This window comes from Capra hircus, chromosome 8 (genome assembly GCF_001704415.2).
Source record: "Capra hircus breed San Clemente chromosome 8, ASM170441v1, whole genome shotgun sequence".
Classification (NCBI taxonomy): Eukaryota; Metazoa; Chordata; class Mammalia; order Artiodactyla; family Bovidae; genus Capra; species Capra hircus.
Genome location: NC_030815.1, coordinates 10,115,049 through 10,127,942, shown reverse-complemented (window position 1 = coordinate 10,127,942; position 12,894 = coordinate 10,115,049). Strand labels below are relative to the sequence as shown.

General features: G+C 41.1%; 1 protein-coding gene across 1 annotated transcript in view; it reads right to left on the bottom strand.

The window, feature by feature from the left end:
* Positions 1-12,894, bottom strand: part of FBXO16 (F-box protein 16) — a 51,773-nt gene that overhangs the window by 28,530 nt on the left and 10,349 nt on the right. Inside the window, exon 3 of the mRNA XM_005683582.3 lies at positions 9,101-9,136. Coding sequence (XP_005683639.2) covers positions 9,101-9,136 — 36 coding nt within the window. The remainder of the gene's footprint in view (positions 1-9,100; positions 9,137-12,894) is intronic.

The following is a 12,894-nucleotide window of genomic DNA, read 5'->3' as shown; positions in this document are numbered from 1 at the left end:
GAAACTCTAGTACTTTGGCCACCTCATGTGAAGAGTTGACTCATTGGAAAAGACTCTGACGCTGGGAGGGATTGGGGGCAGGAGGAGAAGGGGATGACAGAGGATGAGATGGCTGGATGGCATCACTGACTCGATGGACGTGAGTCTGAGTGAACTCCGGGAGATGGTGATAGACAGGGAGGCCTGGCGTTCTGCGATTCATGGGGTCACAAAGAGTCGGACATGACTGAGCGACTGAACTGAACTGAACTGACACCTGGAGAAGGGAATGTCAAGCCACTCCAGTATTCTTGCCTGGAGATTTCCATGGACAGAGAAGCCTGGTGGGCTACAGTCCATGGGGTTGCACAGAGTCGGACACGACTGATGCAACTTAGCATGTACGCAAGCACACTGAACGTGAAACCAGGATGGCTGTATGGGTACTGATGATTTTAAGTGTATTTGGCCTGTACTCTTGTGACCGAGTGGCTGACTGGGAACTGTGGCTCATTGGCTGCCCAGCACCATAAGACAGTATCCTACTGCACATGGCTAGCCACCTCTCCCCAAAAAACCCCAAAACAGAATTTTAAATATGTTTACCACTGAACGTCTATCACTTTTGCATCACTGTAAAGCCAAAATGTTGCTAAGCCAAAGCATGTTAAACCAGTACAACCTTAAGAGAAGACACTTGGGCAGTCAGTCTCCCCCAACAGTTTCTATATCAGCTCATTAGTGATTAAAACTCCAGGACCAGAAACAAACCTTTGCATTCACAATTAGAGATAAGGCAATACGAGCAAATATCTCTGAGAAGGGGGAGTATTTAGGGTTAAAGTCGTGTGTGTGTGTGTGTGTGTGTGTGTTCTCAGTCACTCCCTCTTGTCTGAGTCTTTCCTGAGCCGGCTGGGGTCCTCTGTCCATGGAATTTTCCAGGCAAAAATACTGGGATGGGGTGCCATTTCCTATTCCAAGGGATCTTCCCAACCCAGGGATCGAACCTGCATCTTCTGGGTCTCCTGCATTGGAAGGCGGATTCTTAACCACTAGCACCACCTGGGAAGCCCCAGTTAAAGTCCTACTAATATGCAAATGGTTGATATGATTGGAGAGGAAAAGTTGATAGCAGGACCTGGAAAACATAAAAGAATGCCAAAGACAGGAAGTACATGCCAAAGCAATCTGGGGCACGCCAAACAAATGCTAGGGTTACTTCACAATTTTCCCCAGTGATGACCCCAAGCCATCTCCAAGATTAGTGACTGATCAAAGATGAGAACATGAGAGCTGGCCAAAATCAAAAGAAGGATTCTTATGGGAACAGCTACCAGCTGAAGGAGCTGTTATCAGAGTCTAAATCTCTGTTTTTCTTCTTTAGTCCATTAGAGAAGAGAAAACAGGGACGTTTGGGGCTACTTGTATTTTATATGATATTTGCTAGTGATTATAAAGTAATCAGAATTTTATAATACTTTAGTTGTAATCATAAAATACATTGACCACCTAAAAAGGCATATAAAGTAAAAATGTATTTTTGACATGCCCTATGACAAGTCAACTTCTTTATAATCATAGGATCTATTTTTTTTAATTAGTTGGAGTACCTCTTGATTAAAACCATTCACTGTGGGACTTCCTTGGTAGTCCAGTGGTTCAGAATCTGCCAGTGCAGGGGACATGGGTTCCAGCCCTGGCCTGGGATGATTCCACGTGGTGCAGGGCAAGTAAGCCTGAGGGTCACAACTGCTGAGCACACACGCCACAGCGACTGAAGCCCAAGCAACCTAGAGCCTGTGCTCTGAACAAGAGAAGCCACTGAAGCAGGAAGACCGCGTACTGCAAGGAGAGAGGGGTGGTCCCATGCTCACGGCAACCAGAGAAAGCCCGCACACAGCAGAGAAGACCAGCTCAGCCCTGAACAAATCAATAAAAAGGATCTGCCTTCCAGAGCAAGGGGCTAGGGTCGATACCTGCTCGGGGAACTAAGCTCCCACACGCCACAGCTAGAGAAAGCCCACACACAGCAGCGAAGACCAGCTCAGCCAAAACAAAGAATTTTAAATAGAACAAAAACTGTTCGCTGTTAACAGATCTGTTCAGTGCTCATGAATCTCACTTTGGACACTATCATTCAAGGGGGAGAGGGGACTCTAAAAAGAAAACAAAAAACACAACATCAGAAACCTTAACTTACAAGTAAGTGAATAAAATGTATTCATGTATGAATGTTCCCAGATTTCCTCTTGGCCTGTTTCTGCACAGTCCATATTTCCAACTAACATAAAATGAGACTTCTTTCCTTTGGGGATGGGTTATTAGAATGATAGAGAAGCCAGACCAGAGTGGTGAGGGCCAGGGGAAGGGCCAGCCCACGATGCTGCAGTGATCTCTAAAGCAAGGAGTCAGTGGGGGGCACATGGAGACAGGAGGGCTGCAGGGTCTTGGCTTGCAGGCAGCTTGTGGTGGTTCAGACTGGAACTGTCTTTCCAGCAGTTTTACAGTGTGAGAGAACTGGGGAATGAAGAAAGGGGATCTGGTAAGTAGTATTATGAGCTCTGAATTGAATCCCCTGTGATTTTTCTTTGAGAGACAACATGAAAATTGGTATGCATCTTTAAAATTACTTTGGGCAGTGCTACGTGCTACTCTGTAGAAACTGAGCTACATGGGGACCCAGGATGATTAGGGTTACAAAAAAATTTTTATGGGATATAATTAGCACTAGAGTAAATCAGAGATAACCCCAAATGCCTCACAATAGTGGATCAGCTCAGCAACATGATAAGAGAAAACATGGCATTAAGGATGCATGGGGGCTTTGGGAATGAGGCCATTCAGATTCTCACTAAGAACCTCTTAATTGCTTCATTTATACATTGAGAATAATTATATCTAAATTTAGAGTTACTGGGAAGATTAAATAAATGAAAATATGTACAAAATTCTGAATAGAGTGTATGATTCATTGTAGTCATGGTAGCTAATATTATAAACAGTGGTCCCCAACCTTTTTGGCACCAGGGACCAGTTTCATAGAAGAGAATTTTTCCACGGACTGGGGGAACAGGCAGAGAGGGATGGCTTTGGGGTGATTCAAGCGCATTACATTTTGTTGTAGTTCAGGTGCTCAGTCATGTCTGACTCTTTGCAACTCCATGGGCTGCAGCATGCCAGACTTCCCTGCCCTTTGCCATCTCCTGGAGCTGGCTCAAACTCACGTCCTGAGTCAATGATATTTTCCTACCATCTGGTCCTCTGTCGTCCCCTTCTCCTCCTGCTTTCAGTCTTTCCCAGCATCAGGGTGTTTTCAAATGAGTCAGTTCTTCACATCAGGTGGCCAAAGTATTGGAGTTTCAGCTTCAGCATCAGTCCTTCCAATGAATATTCAGGACTGACTTCCTTCAGGATTGACTGGTTTGATCTCCTTGCAGTCCAAGGGACTCTCAAGAGTCTTCTCCAACACCACAGTTCAAAAGCATCAATACTTCATTGCTCAGCCTTCTTTATGGTTCAACTCTCACATCCATACATGACTACTGGAAAAACCATAGCACTACATTTATTGTGCACTTTATTTCTAATGCAATGCCACTGCTGATCTGATGGGAGGTACCAACGGGTCTGTGGTCCAGAGGTTGGGGACCCCTGTTACAAAATATCATAGCGATGTTAAAAATAATAAGCATGAGGGGTAAATCACTAGATATGCAAATAATTAAATTGCAAAGCATAAAGTTACCATGTTTGTACATTAACAAGGACAGGAAGCACATTTGGAAGGACTGAGTTCAGCTCAATTATTTTCACAGATGTCCACAAGAAGAGAACAGGCTCAGATTGAAGAACAGTGATTTAGAATGAATATAAAAGAACATTAGGATTATAAAGTGCTGAAGAAATCTATAAAAGAAAACATTCAAACCTTTCCCTCTAGAGATTAAAAAGATAATTACATTGGTTTCTCATTTATTTCCCTGATTATAACAGTCAAAGATAATTTATATTTGGCTTTGATAGGTGTTCTTTGCCTCGGGGGTTTCTCCTTTCTAATTGTGTTTATTTAGGCTAATAGAAAATGAATTTGCATTCCTTGAACTTCTACCAGTTGAAGGTGGGTAGATGACTGAGAAGAATGCTTAACAGCTGGGGAAAATCCCCTTGGAATTTAAAAGGTGCTGGGAATAATCCAAAAAGTAGATAATCCGTGGAAGAATTAACTGTACATGAATTTGGTAATTGCCCAGTATCTTTCTCTTTTTTAAAAAAATTTCTAAATTGAAGCATTGTTAATTCACAATGTTTCAGGTATATAGCACAGTGATTCAAATATATATATATATGCACACACACACACACATATATTGTTTTAGATTCTTTTCCACTGTAGGATATTATAAGATATTGGATATAGTTCCTTGTGCTATACAGTAAGTTCCTGGTTTTTTTTTTTTAATCTATTTTATATATAGTAGTATATATATATCTATCCCACATCTCCTGCTTCAGCTCTTCAAGAAAAAAGAGCCATGACATGATAGCCAGGGATCTAATGCGTGAGACAGGGGAGCAGCTAGGACCATTTTCTTATCCTGGTACCATGTATGATACCTCATCTTACAGTTAGTTCCTTTTTAATATTAATACCATATATAATTAATATATGACATTGTGCTATATTATTTTATGCTATGCTATCTTATATGGCCATCACTGGTGACTCAGCGGAAAAGAATACGCCTGCCAAGCAGGAGACAGAGGGTCAATGCCTGGGTCAAGAAGATCCCTTGAAGAAGGAAATAGCAATGGGCTACAGTATTCTTGCCTGGGAAATCACATGGACAGAGGAGCCTGATGGGCTTACAGTCCACGGGGTTTTAGTGACTAAACAGCAACAATACTATCTTACATCATATCATAATTATATTTTATAGTTACTTTTAATGCCTTTGTACAGGGATTTCTTGACAATAATATTGTGAAAATCCCATTTTCAGAGTAGTTGTTACAAGGATTCTTGCTGCACTTTCAAGATGTGAGGACCATTGCTAGGCATCAGCGCCACTCACCTCACACCGAATGGCAAGGGAAGGAAAGTTCTCAGGCAGTGAGGTCAAGATGAAGGAAGAGGCTTGTTAGTTTTTGCTTTTGGTTATAATATCTTGGGCTTCCTTGGTGGCTCAGCTGGTAAAGAATCTGTCTGCAATGTGGGAGAGCTGGGTTTGATCCCTGGGTTAAGAAGATCCCCTGGAGAAGGAAATGGCAATCCACTCCAATATTCTTGCTTGGAAAATCCCATGGACAGAGGAACTTGGTGGGCTACAGTTCATGGGGTCGCAAAAGAGTCAGACACGACTGAGCATGCACACATGACTAAATATAAAATACTTTTTGGACTGAATACTTTTTGAAAACTGAATAAAAATAAACTGAAAATATCCCCTTCAAACTTAATCCATGTGGCTTTCATGGAGGTATAAAGATTACCATATGGTGTAGCGAATTTATGGAACAAATTTGTTGTTGGGCAAAAGAGAAAAACCAGAGAGTATCATTTATTCATTTAGAAAATATTTATTAAATGCCTGATAGCATCAAGCAATGTACAACAAGGAGCATGGTAAAACCATGCCTGACCCTGTAGTTTGGCAGATTGGAGTAGAGAGATAATTAATCATCTTTGCAAATATCAGTGACCTTTGCAAATATATGCTTCTATTAGTTATGGTAAAAGAAAAGAATTAACAAGATCTTCTAAAAAGTTTGAAGACCTTGAATTTTATCCAGGATCATAGTAAAAATGTTTAACAACTGGCAATGCTACCAACCAATCAAAATAGACAGAGGCTGGTCAGCCATACCAATGAATTCTGCCTGAACATTAGCCCTAGTTATATTAATTTAGGGATTTCCACTCATAGTAAGTAGAATGAAAATGCAAATATAATCATTTTAAATATGTCTCTTTTTATTTTATCTATTTGCTTTTTTATAAGTCTCTTTTTTAAGTTGTTGGTAACAAAGTTCGTTTAAAAACACAAATACAATATGAGAAAAACTTAGCTAGATTTTAAATTTTGGGTATTTTTCATTTTGCCATTTTTAGTGAATTTATTTTATAAAATTTTATTATTATTTTGAATAGGTATTACCTTCACATGATTAAAAACATTCACAAGATTAAAAATTCAAAAGACACAAAAGGCTCTACAGGTTAAGAGTCTCTTCCACACTTTAGACAGTTTTCCTGTCTGAAGGAAATCAATATTGCCCCTTTTCTTGTAAAAGTAAAAGTAAAAAAGTGAAGTCGTGTCCAGCTCTTTGTGACCCCACGGACTGTAACCTGCCAGGCTCCTCGGTCCACGGGGTTTTCCAGGCAAGAATATTGGGATGGGTTGCCATTTCCTTCTCCAGGGGATATGTGAAGTCTTCCAGAAACACTGTGTACGTGACTTTTTTTTCTTCTTTAGGTTAGTAAATCTCCTTAGACTGGAGCTTGTAGACCAGCACAGAAAAGAAGTGGTGACTAAATCAGACAAACAAGAACAGTAAGATACAATGCTTTATCTTAGTTTTAGTGGGATGGATTGAATGTTTATTCCTAAATTGAAACCCTAACCCTATGGTAATGACACAGGGAGGTGGGTGGGGCCTTTGAGAGGATTAGGTCATGACGGAGAGCATTCATACATGGGATTGCGAGCATCCATGCTCAGTCGCTCAGCTGTGTCCGGCTCTTTGCGACCCCATGGCCTGTAGCCTGCCAGGCTCCTCTGTCGATGGGATTTCCCAGGGAAGAATACTGGAGTGGGCTGCCACTTCCTACTCCAGGGGCTCTTCCTGACCCAGAGAGCGAACCAGCGTTTCCTGATTGGCAGGCGGATTCTTTACCACTGAGCCACCAGGGAAGCCCTCATGAATGGGTTTAGTATCCTTTATTAAAGAGACTACAGAGGGACCTGTTAGCCCTTTTGTCAAGTGACGACACACGGAGAGTCTCTGAGCCAGAAAGCAGGTTCCCACCAGACACTGAGTCTGCTAGCACCTTGATCTAGGACTTTCCAGCCTCTAGAACTATCAGAAATAAATTTTCTGCTCTTTATAAGCCCCCGCCCCCACCAGTGTTTTGTTATAGCACCTGGGATGGACTAAGACATACGGGAAAATGAATCTCAGTAACTCACAGGGTAGGATATTCTGTCTACTGCCATATTCTGGGGCAAAGATGCTCCCTTCAAAGGAAAGAAGGCTTTGACTGCACACTTTAAAGATGGACAATTTCAAGTTCATTATATACATCTAGAGTTAAAGAAATCCAAGTATAATTTTTTTAAAAGGGATCCTGATTTGTTCTTTTAAAATGAAGGTACAATTCATACACCACACCACCCAGCATTTTAGTATATTTGCGAGGCTGTAAAGCCATCACTACTGTCTAATTTCAGAACGTTTTCATTACCCCCGAAATAAACTGCATACCCATTACAGTCAGTCACTCCTCCCCTGCTCCCTGGCCCCTAGAAACCACTCATCTATTTTCTGTCTGTATGGATTTGTCTATTTTGAATATTTCATATAAATGGAATCATATACTAGGTGGCTTCGGTGTCTGGTTTCTTTCACTCAGCACACTATGCTCAAAGTTTATCTATGTTGTAGCATATATCAGTACTTCATTCTTTTTTCGTGCCCTTGCTTTTTAAAACGTATGGCAAAATTTATACGCTACAAAATTTATCATTTTAACCATTTTCAAGCGTACAGTTCAGTGCCATGAAGCACTCACATTGTTGTACAACATCCCCACCATCCGTCTGAAGAACCGTTTTTAAAACTCAAGCTGTGTAAGAATTAAAGATTTTAAAATTTTTAAAAAAATAAATAAATAAAAAATAAAACATAAAAAAAAATAAAAAAAATAAAACTCAAGCTGAAACTCTACCTGTTATATAACATCCCTTCTTCGTAACCTCTGTTTTACTTTCTTTCTCTGTGAATTTGCCTATTCTAAGAACTTCATAAAAGCAGAATCAACAATATTGGTCCTTTTGTGTCTGGTTTATTTCACGTAGCACAATGTCTTCAAAGTTCATTCATGTGACTACCTTGAAACAGAACTGCCTTTCATTTTAAGGCTGAATACTATTCCATTGTTTGGATAGACCCCATTCTGTTTATCCATTTCTCACCAAATGGACATTTGGGTGTTTACATTTTTGACGATTATGAATAATGCTACTATGAACGTTAGTGTACACGTTTTTGTATGACCACGTTTCCAGGTCTCTTGGGTGGAAGAGACTCTCAATGAGACTGTAGAGGAATTTGATGAGTAATACCCATTGGCTAGAGATGGATAGAGTAAGCCCCCTCATATAAACATTTGAGTTTTGAACTTTCAAAGATGTGAATGTGTGTTCGCATGTCCAATCACATTAGTTCACGTGTCTGGCGTGCTCGGTCATGTGTGTCCATCCTCTACAAGTGGCTGTGCTTTTGTGTACTTTTCAGTACTGTGTAGAGTACAGTAGAACAGGTTTTTAATTTCAAGCCCAGGATGTCTGGAAGCAAGCTTACAGCAGGATGTAGCCACTTGTGTTAGTTGGGTACCAAGGCTAACTTTGTTGGATTTATGATGAAATTGGACCTATGAATTCACTTTTGGAACGGAACTCATTCATACATAGTGGACTTACTGTACTTTGATCATGGACAATGGTCATTGAGACTGTGTTTCCTTTGAGGAAGTGTGAAAGTAACTTAGATATGGATATACAGATACATAGATTTATATACATTCCTTTGTTAATGTTCTTTTTCATTATGGCTTATTCCAAGATAGTAGATATAGTTCCCTGTGCTATACAGTAGGACCTTGTTGCTTAGCCATTCTAAATGTAATAGCTTGCATCTACCAACCCCAAACTCCCAGTCCACCCCGCTCCCTTCTTTCCTCCCGCTTGGCAACCACAAGTCTGATCTCTACGTCTGTGAGTCTGTTTCTGTTTTGAGGGTAGGTTCATTGGTGCCACAGTTTAGATTCCACATATAAGTGATATTCATATGGTGTTTATCTTTCTCTTTCTGACTTAGAATCAAGTATACTTTAAATAGTTACCCATTTTCCAAGCAGAGCTCTTCTTTCTTCAAATACCTACAATTAAAAAAAAATGGAATGATTTCATATTTCAGGGTTCAAAATATCCATTAAAAAGACATCATTAGGACTTCCCTGGTGGTCCAGTGGTTAAGAATCTGCCTGCCAATGCAGGGGACATGGGCTCTATCCCTGGTTCCAAAGGATTCCACACGCCTCGGTGCAACTAAGCACAAGAGCTACAAGTACTGAAGCCTGCCTGCCCTGGAGCCCCTGCTCCCCAACAAGAGAAGCCACCGTAATGAGAAGCCTGCTCACTGCAGCCAGAGAGGGGCCCCTGCTTGCCAAAACCAAAGCAAGCCTGTGCACAGCAATGAACACCCAGCACAGTCAAAAATAAATAAAATTTTTAAAAAGACATCATTAAAGGGTCAATCACTAAATATTGCCAGTCTTTTCCATTTTATCAACTGAGTATAAAGAGAGAGATTTTGTACCTGAAAGGGTAACTTTATTTATAACTTGGGCAAACTTTCTTTTTTCTCAGTTTCTCCATCTGAATCAATTCATCTTAGAGAATGAAGAATTTTTTAAAGGCAAGAAATAAGAAAAGAAAGGAACTATAAAGTGGAATCATTTTTGGAATTTGAAAGGCGATGACAAAACTGGCTAAGGAAAAATAGGAAAACGGAGAACCTCCCTCCAAATATTTCAGCATTACTAGTATTGGAACTTGTGAAATTTATGAGTGAGCAACTCTGTTTTTCTATTTCATGAGTTCACATACCAGTGGGTGTACATTACATATATGTTTGCATATGTGCGCCTCTGGGCTTATAGCTCAGTGTTTATCTGTATAGGTTTGTTATATACCATTGAGGACAGAAATTATGTCTTATTCACCTTGACTTCTCCACTGCAGAGTGCTGTACGTGGCATATTACAGGTGCTCAAGCTTGCTGGAAGGAATGAATATGCTTGTGACAAATGAATATCCTTTGGATGTATCGCATGTGAGTGTATTTACATATTAGTGGAGAGGTGTTTTCCTGAGCTTCAGTCATTGTGTATCTGTCTGAATGGGTGAGGAAGGGACAACTCGAGTGAGAAGGTTTGGCAGAGGAGGGCGAGCTGGAGCCAGGAAGCAAGAGACAGCAGGTAACAGGTGTGACTGTCTCTCTCACGCCCACCCTGCACTCTGTCGGCTTTCAAAATCGGGCTCCATGTTTTTCCCTTCCTCTTGGCATTTTCTAAATTCTCTCGCACTGTCAGAACACTCCTATTTAGAAACTAGCTCAGGCCTATTTCTTCCCTTTTGTGGAGGAGGATGAGGAGCTGGTTTCATGCTTCCAACAGATCTGTTTTCCTTCCTTATTTTAGACTCTCAAATTCTGCTTTCAAAGGGCAGGCAAAATGGAGACTGAAATAATTGATTCAACAACAACCTCAAGGCCTGTAAAATGCCATCTTTGCTACTAACCAGGGAATATCATATATCACAGGTAGACACTTTTTATACTTTAGAAAACAAGAAAAAGAATACCATTTTCTCCTCCCTCCTAATTAACTGCCCCTGGTCTACTAGGACCCTCAAATAACAGTGACAGATAATCTCAGAATTTCTAGATGAAAATAGAACAGGGGAGTTCCCTGGTGGTCCAGTGGTTAAGACTCTGTGTTTCCACTGCAGAAAGCGAGGGTTCGATCCCTGGTTGGGCAATTAAGGTTCCATAGGCCAATGTTGTGGTCACAACAAGCAAAGAAAGAAAAAGAAAATAGAGAACCTATAAAGTTAAAAAAAAAATCTATAGAATTTTCAGAAGACTGAATAATCAGGATTCAGGGCTTTCATTGTGGTCCAGGGGTTAAGACCCTGCCTGCCAGTGCAGGACATACGGGTTCCATTCCTGGTCGGGGAAGACTCCACATGCCTCGGGGCAGCTAAGCCAGTGTTCCACAACTATTGATCCTGCATGTCCTAGAGTCCACGTACCGCAGCTAGAGAGTAGCCCCCGCTCGCTGCAACTAGAGAAAGCCCTCGTGCACCAATGAAGACTCAGTGCAACCAAGAAAAAATAAAGAATAACCAAAAAAAGAGAGAAAAGTCAGGATTCACACATTTCCTGAACCCTTCTCTTGTGTCTAACAAAGTCCTATCAAGCATCTAATTCCCCTCCCAAGTCTCGGGCACCAGCAATTCTCTGGCACCCACTGGTCTCACTCTTCCCAGCTCCTCCTCCACTTGCAGCCCATGCTCCACCTGGCCTTTCTAGGATTCGCTATTGCCCGCCAGGTGATTCTGTTTATTTTATCTTCCCGGGTAGATTACAGCTACTTTCCCTTATATGATCCACAGGTTACAGGGGAGGCTCACAACAAAACACCTGCTGACTGAACAACAAGAGATTCAGATGTCATAGAATTTTAGGGCTAAAAGGAATCTTAGGATCTTTTTGTTCAATTTTTCTGTTTTAGAGAGGATAAGCAGAGGCCCAAAGAGTTACCCTTATAGATTAAAAAAAATCATTGGTTCCAGACTGTATGTTCAGCTGAATAATATACTTGGTTCCTCACTAGAAAGCCATGCAGTGCAAGCTTGCGTAGTCATGTCCAACTCTTGGAGAGCCCCTGGACTGTAGTCTGCCAGGCTCCTCTATCCATGGGATTTCCCAGGCAAGAATACTGGACTGGGTTGCCATTTCCCACTCTAGGGGAATCTTCCTGACCCAGGGATCAAACCCATGTTTCTTGCATCTCCTGCATTGACAGGCAAATTCTTTATCACTAATGCCTGGGAAACCCTGCTAGAACCATGGTTTTTCTATTCTGACCTCCAACCTTGATCTTCCCTATTCTGACCTCAAGCCCTACATTCTCAATGAATTGCTGCCCATGGTTTGACCTGACAGTGGGGAAAAAAACCAATTAGGTCCCAGGATGATAACCTCCTTTCAAAAGGAGGTTGGGAAGACCATTGTGGTGTCCAATGACAACAGAGGGCATCAGAAAGAAAGGGGCACTGACTTGAAGGGGTGTGGAGAGTCAGCAAGAATGTGGCAGGGGGACTTCCCTGGTGGTCTAGTGGCTAAGACTCCAAACTCCCTATGTAGGGGCCCGAGTTCCATCTCTGGTCAGGGAACTGGATTCCACTTGCTGCAATGAAAAAGATTCCACACGCCACATCTAGAGATCCTGAATGCCGTAATGAAGACCCAGTGCAGCCAAATAGATAAAGAAAATAAATATTTAAAGAAATAAATAATAAATAAAGTCAGTCATTGATAATAAAATCAAATAAAGAGGGTGGGAGGTAGGGTCTTTAGAGGGCCAATGACCAAGTCTAAGCAGAGTCCAAGCAAATGCAGTTCTTCACCAAAAGGCGATTAGAGTCAGGTAGGAACTGATAGACGAGGGGCGAGAATAGAAACACTAGACAAACTCAGATCTGGTTCTGACTCTACCCTTGACAAGAACTATAATTTGGAACAAATTATTTAACGGTCAGGTCCTCAGGCAGACTCAGAATCTTATAGTCTCTGGTTGGGAGCAAGTCTTCATTCCAAGGATTTGCAATAAGATTTTTGATCTTAAAAAGCTGGAAGAGGGTTGAAGGGATAAATTGGGAGTTTGGGATTAACATATACAAACTGCTATATAGAAAATAAATATCCAACAAGGACCTACTTATAGTATATACACTACTCAATGCTATGTAATCACCCATCAGGGAAAGAATCTGAAAAAGAATAGATATATATATGTATAACTGAATCACTTTGCTGTGCACTTGAAACTAACACAACGTTGTAAATCAG